This window comes from Antennarius striatus, chromosome 15 (assembly GCF_040054535.1).
Source record: "Antennarius striatus isolate MH-2024 chromosome 15, ASM4005453v1, whole genome shotgun sequence".
NCBI lineage: Eukaryota > Metazoa > Chordata > Actinopteri > Lophiiformes > Antennariidae > Antennarius > Antennarius striatus.
Genome location: NC_090790.1, coordinates 3134105 through 3154812, shown reverse-complemented (window position 1 = coordinate 3154812; position 20708 = coordinate 3134105). Strand labels below are relative to the sequence as shown.

Genomic DNA, 20708 nt, shown 5'->3' with positions numbered 1-20708 from the left:
TTAATGATGAATAATAGGCTGCTCTAGCGGAACGAAGTGCCTTCCTGTATTTATGTAAACCATCATGCCACGCAGTGCGGTATTCTTCTAATTTAGTAGAACGCCATTTCCTCTCAAGTTGTCGGGATTCTTGCTTTAATTGGTGGGTATGAGAATTAAACCAGGGAGCTCGCATCCCCTGTTTTATAGTCTTATTTTTTAGTGGAGCAATTAAATCTAAGGTTTTTCGCAGAGAGTCTGAAGTAACATCAACAAACTCATCAATTTGAGATGGGCTAGCATTAACTGAGTTCAGAAAATGACCCGCTGTGTAGTTCAGTAGTGGGATTAGATTAAGCATACTTGGGATTTCTTCCCTGAATTTAGAAATAGTATGATCTGATAAGTTTCTAGTACAAACGTTTTTTGCAGGAAGACAATTACACAATAGCCGAATGTCAAAAGTTATCAGGCAGTGGTCAGAAAGGATAGGATTACGAGGAAAGATGACCAACTCCTCAATTTCAATCCCATAAATCAAAACTAAATCCAGAGTATGCTCGAACTGGTGGGTAGGTTCCTGTACACACTGACTAAAGCCTATGGAGTCTAGTAATGACATAAATGCCCTACTGAGGCAATCATTACTGTCATCCACGTGAATATTGAAATCACCAACAATTATGACCTTATCAGTTTTAAGAATTAAACTAGTTAAGAAATCTGCAAATTCGGAAAGAAAGTCACTGTATGGACCAGGAGGACGATAGATGATGACAAATAATAGGGGCTGAAGTAGTTTCTGGATTGGGTTTGATAGGCTCAGACTAAGACTTTCAAATGAATTGAAGATAATTTTTGGTTTAGGGCTCAATTCTAGCAAGGAATTAAAAATTGATGCAACTCCACCACCTCTGCCTGAGACTCGAGGGATCTGATAATTTAGGTGACTAGGAGGAGTAGCTTCATTTAGGGAAAAATACTCATCCTCACTTAGCCAGGTTTCCGTTAAACAGAATAAATCTATTTGATAATCTGATATAATGTCATTGATTAAAACAGCTTTTGAAGACAGAGATCTAATATTTAGGAGACCACATTTTATGGTTTTGTACTCCGGAGCTGTTGAAGTCCCGGTTTTGATTTTTATTAAAGTTGAATGTCCAGTTGCTTTCCTCTGGACTTAAAATGACATGAATTTGCATGAATTAACTTTAAATGGTCGAGGGACAGACACAGTCTCAATGGTGTGTACAGTGGGTGACAATACAGTAGGTGAAAGTGTAGTGGGTAACATTACAGTGGGTAACATTACAGTGGGTGAAGGTACAGTGGGTGACCGTTCTAGGAGTGCAGAGACTTGTTTAAGACTGCGACTCTGCATCCCGGTCTCAACTCTGGGTCATGGTTTTGGGGCAGAAATAAAAGTGGTCAGATTTTTTGAGAGGAGAGCAGCGCCATTCCAAGTGGGATGTATGCCGTCTCTCCTGATGAGACTGGGTTTTCCCCAAAAAGTCCGCCAATTATCAACAAACTGAATGTCATTAGCAGGACACCACCTAGACAGCCAGCGGTTGAGTGAAGACATGCGGCTATACATGTCATCACTGGTCAGATTGGGAAGGGGGCCAGAGAACACTACGGAGTCCGACATTGTTTTTGCGTAGCTGCACACCAACTGAATATTAATTTTTGTGACCTCCGATTGGCGTAACCGGGTGTCATTACCGCCGACATGGATTACAATCTTACCATATGTACGTTTATCTTTAGCCAGCAGTTTCAAAAATGACTCGATGTCGCCCGCTCTGGCACCCGGGATACACTTGACTATGGTCGCTGGTGTCTCTAGTTTAACGTGCCACACCACAGAGCTGCCAATCACCAGAGTAGGTTCCTCAGCGGGTGTGTCGCTGAGCAGGGAAAAGCTGTTTGAGATAACGAGTGGACATCAAAATCCTCAAAGCAAATACTGCATCTGTAGTACTCTTTGTTGGCATGAAACCATACTGCTGCTCACAAATGTTCACTTCTGCCCTTAGTCTAGCTTCCACTACTCTGTCCCATAACTTCATTGTATGGCTCATCAGCTTTATTCCTCTGTAGTTGCCACAACTCTGCACATCTCCCTTGTTCTTAAAAATGGGCACCAGCACACTTCTCCTCCATTCCTCAGGCATCTTCTCACTATCTAAGATCCTGTTGAACAACCCAGTCAGAAACTCTATTGCCACCTCTCCTAGACACTTCCATACCTCTACAGGTATATCATCAGGACCGACTGCCTTTCCACTCTTCATCCTCTTCAATGCCCTCCTGACTTCATCCTGACTAATCTTTGCTACATCCTGGTCCACAACAGTCACCTCTTCTAGTCTTTGTTCTCTCTCATTTTCCACGTTCATCAACTCTTCAAAATACTCTTTCCATCTTCCCATCACACTGCTGGCACCTGTCAATAGACTTCCATCCCTATCCTTAATCACCCTAACCTGCTGCACGTCCTTCCCATCTCTATCTCTCTGTCTTGCCAACCGGTATAGATCAGTCTCTCCCTCCTTACTGTCCAACCTAGCATACAAGTCATCATAAGCTTCTTGTTTGGCCTTTGCTACCTCTACCTTCACCTTACACTGCATCTCCCTGTACTCCTGTCTACTCTCATCAGTCCTCTCAGTGTCCCACTTCTTCTTAGCTAACCTCTTTCTCTGTATACACTCCTGTACCTCCTCATTCCACCACCAAGTCTCCTTATCTACTTTCCTTCCAGATGACACACCAAATACTCTCTTACCTGTCTCCCTGATCACATTAGCCGTAGTTGTCCAGTCATCTGGAAGCACCTCCTGACCACCCAGAGCCTGTCTTAACTCCCTCCTGAAAGTCATGCAACACTCTTCCTTTTTCAGCTTCCACCATTTCGTCTTCTGCTCTACCTTTGCCCTCTTGATCTTCCTCACCACCAGAGTCATCCTACATACCACCATCCTATGCTGTTTGGCTACACTCTCACCTACCACTACTTTGCAGTCACTGATCTCTTTCAGGTTACACCGTTCCGTACAGCGTGTCCGTGTCTGAGCACAGATGTAGTCTACCTGTGTGCTCCTACCGCCACTCTTATAGGTCACTCTATGTTCCTACCTCTTCTGGAATAAAGTATTCACTACAGCCATTTCTATCCCTTTTGCAAAGTCAACTACCATCTGTCCTTCTGCGTTCCTCTCCTGGATACCAAACCTGCCCATCACATCCTCATCACCTCTGTTTCCTGCACCAACATGTCCATTGAAGTCTGCTCCAATGACAACTCTCTCCCTTCTAGGCATGCTCTGCATCACTTCATCAAAGTCCGACCAGAATTTCTCCTTCTCCTCCAGCTCACATCCTACCTGTGGAGCATACCCGCTAACAGCATTGAACATCACACCTTCTATTTCTAGCTTCAGACTCATCACTCTATCTAACACTCTTTTTACCTCCAGGACATTCCTAACAAACTCCTCCTTCAAGATAACTCCTACTCCATTTCTCTTCCCATCTATACCATGATAGAACAACTTGAACCCTGCTCCTAAACTTCTAGCCTTGCTACCTTTCCACCTGGTCTCCTGTACACACAGTATGTCTACCTTCCTTCTCTGCATCATGTCAACCAACTCTCTACCTTTTCCTGTCATCGTTCCAACATTCAACGTCCCTACTCTTAGTCCTATACTCTTGGTGTTCCTCTTCTCTTTCTTTGAGCGAACGCACTTTCCTCCTGTCCTTCTTCGACCAACAGTAATCCAATTTCCACTGGCGCCCTGTAGGTCAACAGCGCCGATGGCGGTCGTTGTTAACCCGGGCCTCGACCGATCCGGTATGGAAGTCATAGGTTTGATTCGCATCTTTGATTTGGCAAAAGTTTTACGCCGGATGCCCTTCCTGACGCAACCCTCTGTATTTATCCGGGCTTGGGACCGGCACAATAAGACACTGGCTTGTGTCCTCTTGCGGCTACATTATTCAAGTGACTGCACTGATGAGGTTTATTTTGAAATATAGCGACTTACAATCAGGACATTTAGCGTAGGAGAAATACTGATTATTTCCAATAAAAGGGTGAACAAGTCAATCAAATACTGTTCTAATAATTACAATAATGAGAATTAGTGGTTGGGGACAGCTGATCTAGGGGTAAGAGGAGACAATGACCCCCTTAGTGTGTTCCGGACATCCGGTCTACTCCGCAGTTTGGCTTTCTTTACGGTCACTGCAGAAAAGAAAGGAAGTTGGAAATGGAAGCAGGGTTTTCGATACTCCAATCCAGACCACTGGCGCGATTGTGGGCGCTTAATTTAGGGGTAGCAGCTGGTAACCTGTCACGTGACCGAGACCTGACAAGCGGGACAGATGCATGTATTCGTCTGTGCGTCATTCCGCACACACGTCACTTTTCAAAATAAAACATCTTTCAGACTCCGAAATAAATAAAACAAAAGTAATGTAAATTATTTTTTCTTTCTGTGCGGCCTGGCACTAAATGACCCATGGACTGGTACCAGTCCGCGGCCCGGGGGTTGGGAACCACTACTGTAATGGATACAGAGTCAGTCACTTTTATCTCAGACAGATTACTGGTCTGGGCTCAACTTCTTACGACACAGCTGGAGCAGGGGAAGTTGCATGTGTGTGTGTGTGTGTGTGTGAGAGAGAGAGAGAGAGAGAGAGAGAGAGAGAGAGAGAGAGAGAGAGAGAGAGAGAGAGAGAGAGAGAGAGAGAGAGAGAGAGAGAGAGAGAGAGAGAGAGAGAGAGAGAGAGAGAGAGAGAAAGAGAGAGAGAGAGAGAGAGAGAGAGCCTATCCACCCCTTTGTCTCTCACAAGGCTGGTAATGAGTGATAAATTTCACATTCAGGATTTATGTCAGTTGAACTTAACCCTTGACTGGTGACAGTGAGTATCTGTGAGGCTGTAAAGGCTGAGACAGTTTGTTTGTGAGTGGTGTGGACACACACAGCTGTGTTTGCTAAGACAATGAGGATACGCCTTTAGCAGACACACACACATATGACTGAAGCGGAGATAACTAGATAGCCAAGTGTCAGCTGACTTCAACAGCTTGTGAAGAACTTTCAGTATGTAGCCCTGAGCCAGGTCGTGACCACACACTGCTACCGTAGCCTGAACGAACTCGCCCTCGGGCAAGACCATGCCCATATCCGGGTGGACAATCAAATATGACTCAGGATAGGTCAATTTACTCTATCAATCACCCTGGAGATGACGTAAGGTTCGGCGATGTGGTCAATCTCGTCGTTTTTGATTCTGTCCAGCCATGAATCCAAAGGATTCCAAATATTGATTGATGCAGGAAGCGTTTGTTTTCCAGATTCTAGGATTTGGTCCAGTTAGGGAGGACCACTATGTATATGTAGAGACCTGAAAAATGTGCTTTTCATAATAGGAGCCCTTTAATAATTTACAATTTACTGTAACTTAGTAAACTTCCTTTTTTTTTTCTATATATTTTGTCACAAATAAATACCACATTTTGTGGCTTCAGCTTCAGTCTGTTCATTTTAGATCCACCGGATCAAGACCGTCCCATATGACCTGGTAATTCTGATAGCGGATTATCTTGAGGCTATACTACAGTATTGCAGAAGTAAAACAAACTAAAAGATATGTTGAATCTAAAGATGAAATAAAAAAACGACATCCTCCATATTTGGGATTGTAGTAAAGTGATATTGATGTGGGATTACAGGGAGTGTCCTTTGGGGTGGCAGCACAGGATGGGGAGTATTGAGGGTGGAGCTTTAACCTTTGACCTGTATCAGGCCTTGAAATTAACTTTTTTTCTTGGTAGCACTGGTGCTCCCAAATTTAGAAGTTAGTAGCAACAGCAAAGAATTTAGGAGCACCTACCCCAAAGGAAGGCGTACAGACAATATATGTAACATGGCATGTATTTTATTCACAGAACTGTCAACACTTTTGTAAACATGTTAGTAACATTAGTTGGGTCTCCTGGCTCTCAGTCCCTCTCTCATCCACCTTTCCACATTATCATTTATTATCGATTTTCAATGCAGGGTATGTTTGAGTGCACAACTAGCTCTTTGACCTCACCATAAATAATAGTAGACCCAGGCAAATACATTTTAAGCCTTTATGTTAGATTAAGGAACACACAAACCTCAGAATTAAAAAATAAAGTGCAAAAAGAGCTGAATAATCCTTTTTCTCATTAATTAAACACATCCCAGTCTAAAGAACTGAAGGCCTACACTTCAAGTAAAAAAACATTAATATGTTCAGAAAGCATGAATAAAAACTGGCTCTTTCAGGGGAGAAATGCAAACAGAACTTTCTTCATGAGAGAAAGGGGCATGTGGTCTGACAGTCATCTACTTGTACACAAGTAAACTTGTGCCTGTGCACACCTTGTGGTGGTGGTCACCTGGTGGTGGTCACCTTGTGGTGGTCACTTTGTGGTGGTCACCTTGTGGTGGTCACCTTGTGGTGGTCACCTGGTGGTGGTCACCTGGTGGTGGTCACCTGGTGGTGGTCTCTGTAATGTTGGTGAAAGAGACCACTGGACATGATCAGCATCTTTTATTGCTGCAAGTGTGTCCTCTCCCCTTGTGTGTTTCATAGTGGTGTTACACTCAGCAAAGAGCTTCTTCTCTTTGTGAAGGAACCTGACACACACACACACACACACACACACACACACACACACACACACACACACACACACACACACACACACACACACACACACACACACACACACACACAAGCTACAACTCATCGTGGTCCACAGATATACATGGTGCTCTCTGAGTAGCTGCATCAAGATGTTAATATTTCTGATTTTCTGGTTGCTGTTGAAGCTGATGTTGGGAGTTTTTCCACACATCTCATCTGTTTTCCCCCCAAACAAAATGTCAACAACAGCTTTTAAGCACTCCTTCACAACTGTCCCATCACTAAAAGATGTTTTATGTTGCCCCAAACTCCGCCATGCCTTTAGTGAACATCCGTTTATATTTTTCTGCGTCATTTTGCCCTCAGCTCGGACTTTAGGGGATAATTCTACGCAAAAGATATGTGCTTTGTTTCATGTTACCACTTTTGATTCATAATACGTGTTTAGACCATATGAGACAAAATGGTTTTGAACTGCCTGACGGAGAACCATCGTGGACAATTTATTGCCAGTATGCTATAAATATGCATGTTTCATAGCGAAATTATTAAATTTAGATTGAAAAGAAAGTCATTGTTAAGTCCAGTTTATTGTAATAATTAAATATGCAAAAACCTGACAGTAGTAGTGAAACGCTTTTCGTCAATTATTACTGTGATGATATAATATAATGGTAAGGCAACTAATCCTAAATTTCTATATATCTATCTATCTATCCTTGCGGCTAGGGAAGGGTTAACGTTGTGTCAAAGACGTACTAAGGCAGAAAAAAATTCTCATCAGCTGTGACGCGCTTTGACAGCCCCCACCAACAAACCGGCCACTGCTCGTTACCGTTAATTTTACCAAATGGATATCAGCTCGGCAGGAGAGCGCCCGGCCGGCCCCCTCAGCGCGTGGCTGTAGGACGAGATCAAAAGGCGCGTGGTCTGCGCAGCGGCCACCTTCTCACCGCGCCTCCCTCCCCTGGTCACAGTTCTCAGCAGCGCGTGCTGCTGGTCGCCTCGTAACGTCGGCAGAAGCGCCTGTTCTGTTCCGTACAGCGTGTCCGTGTCTGAGCGCCTGCATTTGTTGCGTGTGTAGCTCGCGCCTGAACCCTCAAAGCCCCAGCAGGCCAGCGCGAGCCAGCAAGAGACGGAGGCAGGCACGAGAGAAGCAGCCCGCGAGCGCTCAGCTAGCAAACCGTACGTCTCACTGCTAGAGATGGTCACGTCCACAGCGGGGGCTCTTCTGTTACCACTGCTAATACTTCTACATCATGGCATCAGCGTCCACGGTAAGTATTACACCCACAGTGCCCCCCCCCCCTCCACTAAATGCATTTGAGTGTTGGAATCACGACGCTAGGACGCGCTCTCGGTGTTTGGGGGTTTAGCTAACGTCACCGAGCCGTGTACCTGTCGTGGCTGCTCCTTGAAGGGCTGGCCGTGCTCGGCTGTACCGGAGGCTATTCAACCCGACGCGTCTCCCGAGGAAAGGAAAACCCACGAACTCGCATCTCTTGGAGCTTGAAATGAGGCATTAGCTGCCAAGCGCGACTGTTTGTGTGAAAAGAAAGCGTTTGTCTTATTTGCTCCATATCGTTCGTTTTGTTAATTTAAATGAATCGGGGGGGATGGAGAGGCCCGTGGTGTCGCTCTGCCAGCTGTACATCAGCTGCTTTTCGTTGCTCATTCATGGTCAATTAGCCTGTGCTCAATCAATTTTACCCTGAAAACACGCTTCCCGTGTGAATGAACCCGTGTGTTTTGTGTTGGGGCTCATTCGTTCTCTGCTTTCTCATTCACTTGTACTGAGATTGTTTATCATAACCCTCAGCGAGATTGTTCATTTATTTATTCCTGAAGCAAGGATCGAGAGGATGCAGGGAGAAATAAATCTCGTTGGACTGGTGAGGAAACGGTAAAACGCACAACGTGGAAGTTTTGACTAGCACTTCAGCTTTAGGAGTGTGTGAACTGCCAGCGGTCAATTACCGGCGTGCAGGTGATTCCAGTCAGGGCCTTATTATGAATGGAGTGTTCAATTTTAAGATGTTCTCCAGTCGGTGGTACTTCAAAAAAAAAAAAAAAAGGCGTTACAATTAATAGGTCAAACATTTTCAAAACGGAATGATCACATGTCCACATGTGTACCCCCATAATGTATAATTTGTCAACTCAAGAATTTAAAAAGCATTGTCGTTGAAATTGGTACTTGTTACTCATGTAATTACCATTTCCTTTTGTTCATCTTTATTTTGTGAATTTACTTTGTTGATTATACAATTTAGTTTTGGATAGTTGAAAAAAGCCAATAGGGTCATTTTTTCTTTATTTAATGCTTGACTAATGACATGCCTTCTACATCAGGTCTGTCTTACTAATAAATCAGGTCTGATCTAGAATGTGCTGACTTATAGCATTCATGTGCAGACTTGAACTGTCTGAAACTAGGTGCCACAGTTGATTATTTAATGTCATTTAAGTTATCACATCAAGCAATTGGGTATTATCATTTAAGAATTTTAGTGTTAGACATCTTTGTACTGGTTTGACAAATAGAAGTAATTTTTAAATCAAATGCAATGATTTTTGTAATCCTTAGAAATGCATTTAAAGGAAATCAAGATGTCCCGTATTTCACCTGAACTTCCATTATTTTATTTTTATAAATATCCTTAGATGTTTTTTTGATAGTTGTGTGAAGTGGGTGGGGGGGGGGGGGATGTCAAAACATGATTTTAAAGTGGCCTTTCTTGGTTTGATAGAATTGGGTTTTTACTTGCTTTGCATTTGTCTATTTCACCACATCCCCCTCAAAAAGATTAATATGATGACAATCAGATTTTATTACTGTGAATCAATCTTCTGTTCAGGAAATGAAATGTTCTTGGAGACAGTGTGACAGATCTGAATCGGGTTCCTTTCTCATCCTTCAAGAAAAAAGACAATTGGCACCATTTTTTTATCAATGTAGTTGTGAACAAAAAAAAATCAACGCTGGCCTTAATGTAGACTAAATAATAATATGGCTAAGAGAGGAAAGGGGAGCTGCTTCGGCTTTACAGATTTCAGTCTCAAATTCTTACCTACTGTGGAAAATGGCCTGTGGGGGAAATGGTAAATCAAAACTAGTGCTTCTAATGTGCACACATTTCTGATAGCATACACTCACCACGCATGACCTCCTCATTCTCAGCTCTCCAGACGCACACGTACGTGCAGAGATATGGAGATTGTGGCAGCCTATTTAAACAGGGCTTCACGCAAATTAGATACTAGCAAGAGCAGCAGCAGCAGTGGCGGCAGCAGACTGGCCTGATTAAAATGGATATAGTTTTCCTGTGAAACCATGCTCTAGACCTAGATCCTCAGCTATATGATGCAAAGGCTGTGGGGGTGTGCTTAGATCTTGAAGTGGGAGGGGGTGGTGGACAGAGGGAGGAGGAAGAGTACACTGCAACCATTTCTGTTACTGGGGAAAACTGCAATACCATGACCTCCAGTGTGACAGCATTTATATAGCCCACAAAGATCCACTGTTCAGCGGAGCTGACATGTTGCTGTTGAATCTGACATTTTTAGATCTGCAATCGAGCAGTCGTGGGAAGAGAATTGACACCAAGTTCATGAATCAATAAATTTCCATGCACAGAAACAAGAAAAAACACCTGAGATTTAAAGGATACAACTAACATTATTTTTAGAATTGTCAGATTTTTAACTTGTTCAGAAGGATTGTAGAAGCTACGAAAAGATTTATTTTTTGGCTCTGCTGAAAGTGTGAATGGGTTGTTCTTGTCTGTTTGTACAACCATCCATATTCTTTACAACAGATTTGACAGAAGTATGATGTGAAGGATGTCCAGCGCAGGACTGCCTATGGCTGCAACTGCTTAGTATTCAAAATGCTCGCAGTGGCTCGGCACTCAGCAGGTAGATTCACATCTCAAACTAGAGGGCACTTAAGTGTATGCCTTAGCCAATCAAATTTGTGAGTCACACTAGGGTAACACCATAGCACACGTTCCCTTAGCACCTTACTGAACTTTGACAAAATGTGTCGTACCAAATCAATCAGACGTGTATGGCAGGGCTTGAAGTAATCATATTAGAGGGGAAAATAGAATTTCTGTATCCATATATTTTTGAATAAGACTTGGCCCGTTCAGTTGTGCTCCTCATGAATTTTTCCACGGCTTGTGTTATCATGCCTTAGTCCAAACTGACATTCAGTATATAAGAAACGGCCATTTCTCCTAATTTTCTTTGGAAGTTCTCGATCAGACTGTTCTCCAATCTTGTAGGGGAGGATGAAGTCTATTCGTACAGGGACAAACTTTTCTGAGGAATCATCATGTTATGAGCCATTTGGTAGATTTTATAATAAAAATGTATTCAAATTCAAATGATTTGCTACTGAATTGCAAAGGCAAGGTGTTAACACACTTGTAGGTAATTATAAATGGAATATGAATGTTGTTGAAGCACAAAAATAAGCCCTGACAGTTTACAAATATTTTCAAAAATGTGGGGATATTGTTTTCTTAATAACATCCCACCTAAAGGAACTCATTTTAAAATGACAATGCTGATTTAGTAGCTTCATCTTCCAAGGATGTTGAACTTTTTGGATGGGGATTTACATCCAGACTTGCCAGCAATGAAGAAAATTCAGAAAGGCTTAGTTTACACTAAGCTAGCAGTATTTTGAAGAAGAAAAAATTACGTATTTGCTTCTTTTATCCCAGAGCAATAGACTTGTTTCTTTGTTTTTGAGAGCTTTGTTAAACGGTGTGAAACTGTAAAGCCAGTCTCATCAGAAGGACAAACTGATGCAAACACTTCAACCTGCAGTTCCTTTTGTGATCCAGTCTGTATAATGTCATGGCGTTATGCTCCATTGTTGCCATGCACTAATGTGAAGTGTGCTGTGTCGACATGAGCCTTGCATACCAAATATTGTGCCAGTGTGCAGTGTTACGAACAATTTTTCAGACTTCAAAGAAGTAAACATTGCATGATACTATCCCCCTTTGACTTAAGGTTTAAGCTCTTTTGTCCTTTGATTCCCTGTGGCTCCTTTGTTATTGTCTGACAATGACTGTCTTGTTTATTGGAAACCAAAACCTAAATAGTTCAAAATATTTCCATATGTTGAAGGCAACTGTTTGACTAAAATGTAGCATAAACATATAATACTGTTTTTTCGTATGCAAGTAAAAAACCATCAGTTTGTAAGTTAAATGACATTTAACAAAGCATATTATCAGAATGTTGTTTTTTTTTTGTAGCAATTATTTTTTCTTGGTGGATTTTTATAGATATTCTTAACATTCTATAAAGTGTCACTGTTAATTGCTCAAACACTTATCTCTTCATCAGAGGTACAGTTAATAACAAGTCTGCCTTAAGCTTTAACTGATGGAAACATTTTGTTTCAGCAGTAAGACATTTTGTCCTTTCTTTGTATCTGCTGTTGATATTCTCTGTAGGTACCAAGACAGAATGTGAAGATAGCCAGTTTCAGTGTGGAAACGGTCGCTGCATCCTGTCTGTTTGGCAGTGTGACGGTGACGAGGACTGCACCGACGGCAGTGATGAAAGCTCCTGTGGTGAGTTGTTTAGCACACATCACCGTTGGCAACGCGAGCAGCATCAATTACTTACGGGCTATTCCACTGTCCCTGACATTCTGCATACAACATTAGCACCATAATGGAAGATCACTGCACAGTCGTCAGTGTTGGTTTTTGGAAAAACAGAATTTCTGAGTGTATGCAATGGGAAATTGTTGTATTTTATTCAGTTGTCCCAATGTGAGTGTTCATACCATCCTCATAAGCTTTCATCTTTAACTTCTTTTACCCCAGCTATTTGTTGGCTTTCTTCTGCCTTGCGCTGCAAGTGAGAAATCATAAGAACATGAGTCAATTTTTTAAAGTCTGCTGATGGTGTATTTTGACTTTATTCATCCCTGCCTATTCATGCACAACATTGTTCAACTGTTTTTAAGGAAAAAAATGAAATCAGTTTGAAGTTTGTTTCCACTGCTGTGCCATTTGTGAAATCCAAATCTATCAAGATTTTATCAGACATGTGTAACAAACAGCAGTTTGGAGTAGATGGCACAGATTCTGCACGCTGTCACATGACTTTCAGAGCCCAACATGTAAACTTGGCCCCCCAAGGAGCCTTGCCAACACTCCCTGGGGCAGATTGACCTGGCAAAGGGAAGGAAGCAGATAGTCCAGAACTAAATATGGAAACAACAGTGTTGTATGTCTCCAATACAGTATTTCAGGTCTTTCCTTCTTCCCCATTTTCTTGTATCATTTATCTGGGTCATATGGGTCTGGGACTAGAAAGAATAAGTGAAGGAAATTAGTGGGCTAAAGGCAAGGAATATGGTGCAAAGAGATGAACATTGACTGTACTGCAGAGGGAGACGGGACATAAAAATATAAATATATACAGTGCGCCAGGAACGTGAATAACGAATTCCGTGATATACGGACAAACTATTTAGGGTAATTTAAAGGTCCCATATTATGCTTTTTTTAAATTCATGTCATTCAGCTGCCAGATGTCCAGCTTCACTGTATTTGAAATGTCTTGCCCTAAAGTGAACCGTGGTTCCTCAATATCTTTGATTGAATATTGATAAATCCTCTTTCGCTCTCTGAAGCTGTTTTAATGGGGCGTAGCTCTCGGCTGTCTATCTCCACCCCTCCCCACTCTAAGCCTTCCCTATGTCCCCTTCCCTCTCTGGAAGCCAAATGCTAACTGACTTCAACAGTTTGTGAGGAACTTGGTGTGTAGCTCTGAGCTAGGACATTATTCTACAATCCTACCGTAGCCTGAACGAATTCCCCCGTCGGGGTTTGCAACGCCCTTGGGCATGTCAACCAATCGATACTGTCAGTCACTCTGTCCAATCAGAGCGCCATTTGTGACGTAATTTATGTCACAAATGGCCATTTTAGCAAAATCCAATCGTTTTGATTCGGTCCTGGTCATGAATTCCTAAAACTCCAAATATACTATATATTGATGCAGGAAGCATTTGTTTACCAGATTGTAGGAGTTGTTCGGGTTGGGGAGGACCACTACATGTAGAGACCTGAAAGTGTGATTTCATAATAGGACCCCTTTAAACATTTATGAATCCTCCCCATACTGATATTAAACCACCTTCTATATGTATTACCTTTTCCCACACTCTTTGACTGTTTAAAGCACTTTTGTCTCACCAAAGTGCGCTGCATTCTGAGACTCATGGAACATGGTGCACCTCCAAATACCATCAACCAACAGAATGTGTGTATAGTATCATGTGACCACCTCATCGTGAATTTGTAGTAGGTAAAGTCATTTGTGTTGATGCGCGACTGCACGAGGGATTACTGTATGTATAAATGAAATAAATGAAGACGTCCTGCAGGGAAAGAATTAGTTATACATTACTGAGATGTAATATTATTGTTTCCACTGCACATCTTGATACTATTTGAATGTGGCTAAATAATTCCTCCAATGGATGCAGGTTGTTATGATGTTGTGCATCTGCACATTTGTAATGTCGAACAGGAGGTATTTCTTTGAAACATCACTTGGCATCAAACGTGTATGAAGACAGCTGAAAGTGATTGGCCAGAGAAATTCAGAACAAATGAATGACAACAGACTGGAAAAGAATTAATAATCGATTTATGCACAAAAGGTAAACATTAGTCAGAAGATTTGTTTTGTCATGATTGGAATCATTTCTTTCCTCCTGCAAATAAGGAACATGTGAACAAAGTTTTTTAATATTGCATTTTTTGTAGCTATTGTCTGCTTCTGTCCAGTGCAATCTGTTTATTGAATGTGAAGGTTCTGTCTCTTCTGCCTCACTTCAGTGAAGAAGACTTGTGCAGAGACAGACTTTGTCTGTCACAATGGCCAGTGTGTCCCAAAGAGGTGGCACTGCGATGGGGAGCCGGACTGCGAGGACGGGTCAGACGAGAGTCTGGAAATCTGCCGTGAGTGTTTCCTCTACTGAACTTGACACACCATGTTAGATTTTGTGAGCAGGTGAGTCAGGGTGGAATCTTTTATCTATAGCAAGACTTGATTTTAATATCTAGATCTGAAGAATCAAGTGATGTTCAACTTTGAGCAGCATGACTGGAATCACATCCTTAAACCCATTGGAAACATTTTTGGCTGTAATGTCTATGCTAAATGTAAGTTACTGAATTGCTCAGGTCGTGTTCGTTATGCTGGTATGCTGTTTAAGAATGTCTTTGCGCCATGTCATGTAATGGAATCTGTGAGGCCCAGGAAAAGTATTTTTCTAGGCCTTCCCCGTGCCGCTGATCTATTTGGTCTACAAGTACAGCTCATGAGATTCATGAGATTTGGCTACCAAGTTGAGGCTCCTGTTCCTGCTCATGAGTCACTGCTGGCCATTCAGCTATTACACGAAAGAGCTTTTGCACTGGAAAGCCTCAAACATGGTCCACACAACATCAAGACTAGCAAAATTCAAACATAAGAGCATTGTAAGTTTGATGTAACACTCTAGACACTGGTGAATTACATCCAGGTGGGCAACTTTTTCTGTTATTTAGAAACTTTCTACTTGGGGATTTATTTTTAAACAAATTGCTTCATTTATAGGTTTTCCAGGCTAACAAGGCAGACCATAAGGAGCTTTTTAAACGTGTCCCCTGGGAGGTCAGGCAATATCAGCAACCTTAATTACTGCAGCCACAGTGACGGGCTGAGGATAAAGCAATAAACAGTGGGGACACACTGACCAAAGAATGTTTGATCAAACTTATTAAGGCTCTAATTATAAGGCAGTTGCTTGCTGCTAATACATATGACCACTTTCCTTCAGCCACAAGGGGCATTCAAACAAATTGACTCTTAAGTCGTGCTGGTTAACCGTACAAATGTATAAATGTGGAACTCTTGTGGTTTAGTGTTACTCAGTTTTGTATTGCACCTAGACAAACGGCTATTGTTTCAACATTTACACGCGTAAATGTCTGCTGTTGGGAGTTCATGAATGACAATTCATCCTTAACCTTTTTGAAGGTATTTTCGACTAATAGTAGGGTTTGACTGTGTGTTCACTATTCACTGACATCAGAGAAATGCAAGTGGAAATTTTTCACTGCCCTTGAGCTTTTCATGTCATGCAGTGAACATACCATTATATTGTGATTGTGTTTGGTGAACAAGACCCACCACCACCACGACAGACGGATCGATGCAACTTCTGCAGTGATGCAGTCTCTGTAAAGGTCTGTCATGGTGAAGGAGCTTAGTTGCAAAAGGAAGATCTCGATTTACCGGTCAATCTACGTTCCTACTGTCACTTATGGTCATGAGCTTTGGGTCAAGATCCCAGGACTGTTGCCCCCGAGACCTGGCCCCGGATAAGTGGTAGATGGATGGATGAATGGATGGATGTGTTTGGTTAGTTTTCAGTAGTCCGACAAAGATTCACAAACCCTTGACTACCACAGTGAATAGGTTTTATTTGGTTCGGTTGAACAATTAGGGATGAGAAACTGTCAATTTAAGACAGATTTTCATCAGTTTAACCAAACTCAGTTCAGGGTTTGAGACTCTGGTGCAGATGCCAGCAGGGCGCCTCCCTAGGGAGGTGTTCCTGGCACGTCCAGCTGGGAGGAGACCTCTGGGCAGACCCAGGACCAGATTATATCTCAACACTGGCTTTTGAACGCCTTGTGATCCCCCAGTCAGAGCTGGTGATATGGCCAGGGAGAGGGAAATTTGGGGTTCCCTGTTGAAGCTGCTGCCCCCGTGACCCGACTGCGGATGAAGACGGATGGATAACCAAACTGTCCAGGGATTGGTTGTCGAGACCCCAGCTGTCGACTGCCCCTGCAATCAATCCATGACCGAGTCACATTTACTTGCCAATGCAAGTTTGAAAATGAAGTTGGGTTCCAGACCCAGGCCTGACTCGGCTGCTGTATAGTTATCACTCAACTAGCTGCACATTTCACCATCAGACATTGAATATTTTTACCTTCCCATGTTATCAAAGTTTCATTCATTTAAAAATAAGTAACAAAAAGATCATTTTTTTAGGTCTCTCCAGTTCCACATTAAAGTTAAATTCATGACTGTACATGGTGGAAGATATTGCACTGAAGGTGTTTGTTAACAGTTTTGACATTTCCAATCAAGTCAAGGTGTTTTGTGCTTTAATATTGTGATGGTACATTAAGCATAATTCAGTCTTTGAATCATTAAGGTAATGGGAAAATTTGAACCCCCAAAAGTTTTAAGAACTACTTTACATCACACAGGTCAAGTGAACGTATAACTGAGGCGGACCTGTGATCAGCAGCGTTGGTACTGGCCTGTTATTCTTTGAGGATGACTTCTGGAACATAGTGTATATTTGACTTCCATTTAACGTGACTTTCTCCTACTTTAATTTCTTTCTCTTGATAGCTGTAGTTAGATTTCAGAATGTTCTGTCAAACAAGTGATCCTTATAAAATGCTATATCTACTGTATGATGAACCAACAATACAGCAGTTATATTTTACCAGCCAACGGTATTGATAACGTTTTCCCATTGAAGCAGAGTCGAGGCTTCCTCTTGTGGTGAAGCATCTCACTGATGTAGACATGCAGTCAGATGCTTAAAAGCAGTGAGGGGGGTTTTCCTGGGTTTAGAAATCAACTCTTGTTTTTGTCATTCAGACATCAGTAATGCGGAAAACTGACTGATCCAGTTGCCCAGACAAAACAAACGCTCATTCCAGCAACTGTTGCTCAATGAGAACTTTCAGGATTGAACCCTTGGATTTATTTTGACAGTGAAATTGGGTATTTTGTACTTAATGTTTTAATTTGGTCATTCATGAAGTATCATTTTACAAGTCTCCCATGAAATTATTTCAAATTTGAAAATGTTCACTCTTGCTGTATTTAAGTCTGCCAGAGATCATTTGTCTGCTGTGAACTGAAATGACTGAAAGTCCTCCTGCAATCTGATCTTTCCTTTAGACTAGTTTTTGTGCAGATAAATGACCCAACCCAAAGACTATGTTTCAACTTGTACTTGGAAGAGTGTGTCGCTAAACTGAAGGTTACGAACTATAACAATGTTCCAGTTTGCAGTCTATTCTGTGTGCATGTGTGAAGTTCCATTCATAGCTCCAGTGGTGTACGTGCAGGTCAAACCAGCTACTAGCTGTTATGTCCCTGTACTGTATGAACAGCTGTTACACATGCCATGGAAGTGGAAAAGACTGAAGTGTGTGTGTGTAATGACTTGTGTGGGTGTTGAGTCAAATGAGCTGCACTCTGGTCACTTTATCATGGATTAAAAACAAACCATGTCCGAATCCTCCAAACCCTGGGTTCCAGCTGGTCATCTATATTTACTGAAACATATTGTCGGTGTCAGGTTCATTTAAACGGATGAATGGGTTATGTTTTGTGCTTGCATGAGTACACCCTAAATTTGAAATATTAGGTGGGTTTGTGGAATGCCTTGGTGATCTTATCAGTTACATTTCTTGCAAACCAACTGGAAAGTAACAGGAGCCTAAGGAAGTACTGTTTAAAGTGGAGCTCATCGGAAGGGTGTGTGTCCGTCCGCGTTTTGATATAATGCACTAGATTTGAGAGCTGCAATACTCGGGATGCATGTATGTACAGTATTCAGAAAAACATCTACAGCTATTGTCAGTCATATATGCAGATAATGCTGTCTAACTTTGTTATGCCACTACAATATTTTTATCCAAAAACTTGTATTATAGTGAGTTTATACTGAAAGTTATTGCAAACTAAATTATCGAAATAAATTGTAAGGTAGTAGCTATGGTAGTGGAGGAATTTCATTAAAAGCCTTGTCTTGTTTCCCAACGTGCACTAAGCAGTAGTGTTACCTATATCTTGAACTTTAAATCAAGTTTAATGATGTGGGGAAATGTGTCAGTTGACCTGATGGATGGTGGTTCTGCTCTGCGATGTTCAAAGGTCAACTGAACCATTTATATCGTGTTATGCAAGTATTCTGAATAATGTGAGCATGTATTACTTTTGGTTGGACAATACTGTTGTGTAGATCTCTGCTGCTAGGATGAAGATCTGAGCATGTTTTTCGTGGACGGTTCCACTGTTACGTCTTTTGGGATTTCATGGGTCTGGTTAGATATGAATGCAAAATGTTTTTGCTTTTAATTTTGGATTTGGATTTTTTAGATTTGAGTTGATTTCTGGGTATTTTTGTCCGTGTAGACATGAGAACGTGTCGTATGAATGAGTACAGCTGTGGCGCAGGATCCACTCAGTGTATCCCAGCCTCCTGGAAATGTGACGGAGAGAAGGACTGTGACGACGGAGAGGATGAGGTCAACTGTGGTAGGTGGACATTCAGATTAACCTGTCACTGATGACTGGACACTTGGACAGGATTCAGTGTTGGTGATGAACGTTGACATCACTAACACTGGATGATGTCCAGTGATGGACAGGATGGGCTGTCCACCAACACTGGACAGCCCATCCTGCAGGATTTCCTTGATCTAAAGTGTGATAGGAACTTGATTTTCCTACATATTCAGCCATTGTAAATTCAAAATTTCAAGTTTGTTACCAAGCATTGCTACATTTTTGATCGTTACTGACTGGTAAATCAAGGATTTGTATGATTATTTTGAGAAATCAATTGCTCATTTGGTCTAGGAATTACTGTCGACACCATAATCCAGTTGTTTTTCAGTTGTTCGTCAGTGATTCTGAGGCGTTTCCAAATCAAATGAGATGTCTGAAGTAAAAACTTGTTTTCCTATAATTTACAAATATCCTGTCTGCTGTGTGGAAACAACTATTGTGTGCAACTTATAGCAAAATAACATCTGAAATGCACATTATTCACCACTATTGAATGAATTCCATTGTGTAAATTTATTTGCAGGATGAATATTCTAAGGATTAGTTCTAGAATTAATGTTCAAATTACAGAAGAAATTGATATTTTTCGGATTTGTACAGTACCACTTCCAATGACTGCGCTCTCTCCATTGCCTCGTTTTCCCAACCTTACATCTCCAGGTAACATCACTTGTGCGCCAAACGAGTTCACATGCGCCAGCGGCCGATGCATCTCCCGTAACTTTGTGTGTAATAGCGAGGACGACTGTGGCGATGGCTCTGATGAGGTGGAGTGCGCACCGTCCTCCTGCGGTCCCAGTGAATTCCAGTGTGGAAACTCTTCATGTATCCCTGCCAGCTGGATGTGTGATGATGATGTTGACTGCCAGGTAAGATGGAGCAAGTGAAGAACACACACATTAACATTAAAACTGTTTTAGAATTAAGGGACATACAAATGGAAAAAAGAATATAATTAACTTTGAACAAGTGCTTAAGCACTGAATGTAACTAAAGTAACCAGCCTTATTTTTTGTCTTCATTTTTCTCGAACTTGAAAATGACATGGAGGAATCCACCAGACCCATGAATTATTTATTTTTGAGGGGTTTTGCTCTATTAGGCAAATTTGTTCCAAACATCTCATCTTAGATTCTGGTGAGAGTTGTGTGCACCTATCTCTGACACTGATGCTCTGATGGATCTGCGGATGTTACAACATGGTCTGAGTGAACTTTTGAGTCTGGCTGCAGTGTCCATTTGTTTTTAAATGATGGACTCATAACAAGGATTTGATATTAAACTTTTTCATGTTAATGTATGACTGCATTAGCATGAGTAGATCTTATGAAGTATCTATTAAGTTCCATCATCCATCCTGTATTGTTATGACATAGGCAATCTACTACACTTGTCTACTATCTTCCCCACAAATTGAGCCTCAATCGAAGGTACACGTGGTACGCAGAAGACGTTGTTCGACAACTGGCCCGATTTAACCTTGTTAACTCAATGCTAGCCCTTTTTCTGATAAGACATCTTTTCAGGCAATGGCCTTCACAAAATCATTTACATCCTTGTTTTATAAGCAGATTTTTTTAGTTATAATATACTGCATAGTAAGAACATAC

The 20708-nt window shown here is 41.7% G+C and overlaps 1 protein-coding gene across 1 annotated transcript in view; it reads left to right on the top strand.

The window, feature by feature from the left end:
* Positions 1 to 7541: 7541 nt before the first annotated feature.
* Positions 7542 to 20708, top strand: part of vldlr (very low density lipoprotein receptor) — a 37031-nt gene continuing 23864 nt past the window's right edge. The window contains exons 1-5 of the mRNA XM_068334795.1: positions 7542 to 7952; positions 12153 to 12272; positions 14559 to 14681; positions 18943 to 19065; positions 19759 to 19967. Of these exons, the coding sequence (XP_068190896.1) occupies positions 7880 to 7952; positions 12153 to 12272; positions 14559 to 14681; positions 18943 to 19065; positions 19759 to 19967 (648 nt within the window). The 5' untranslated portion in view covers positions 7542 to 7879. The remainder of the gene's footprint in view (positions 7953 to 12152; positions 12273 to 14558; positions 14682 to 18942; positions 19066 to 19758; positions 19968 to 20708) is intronic.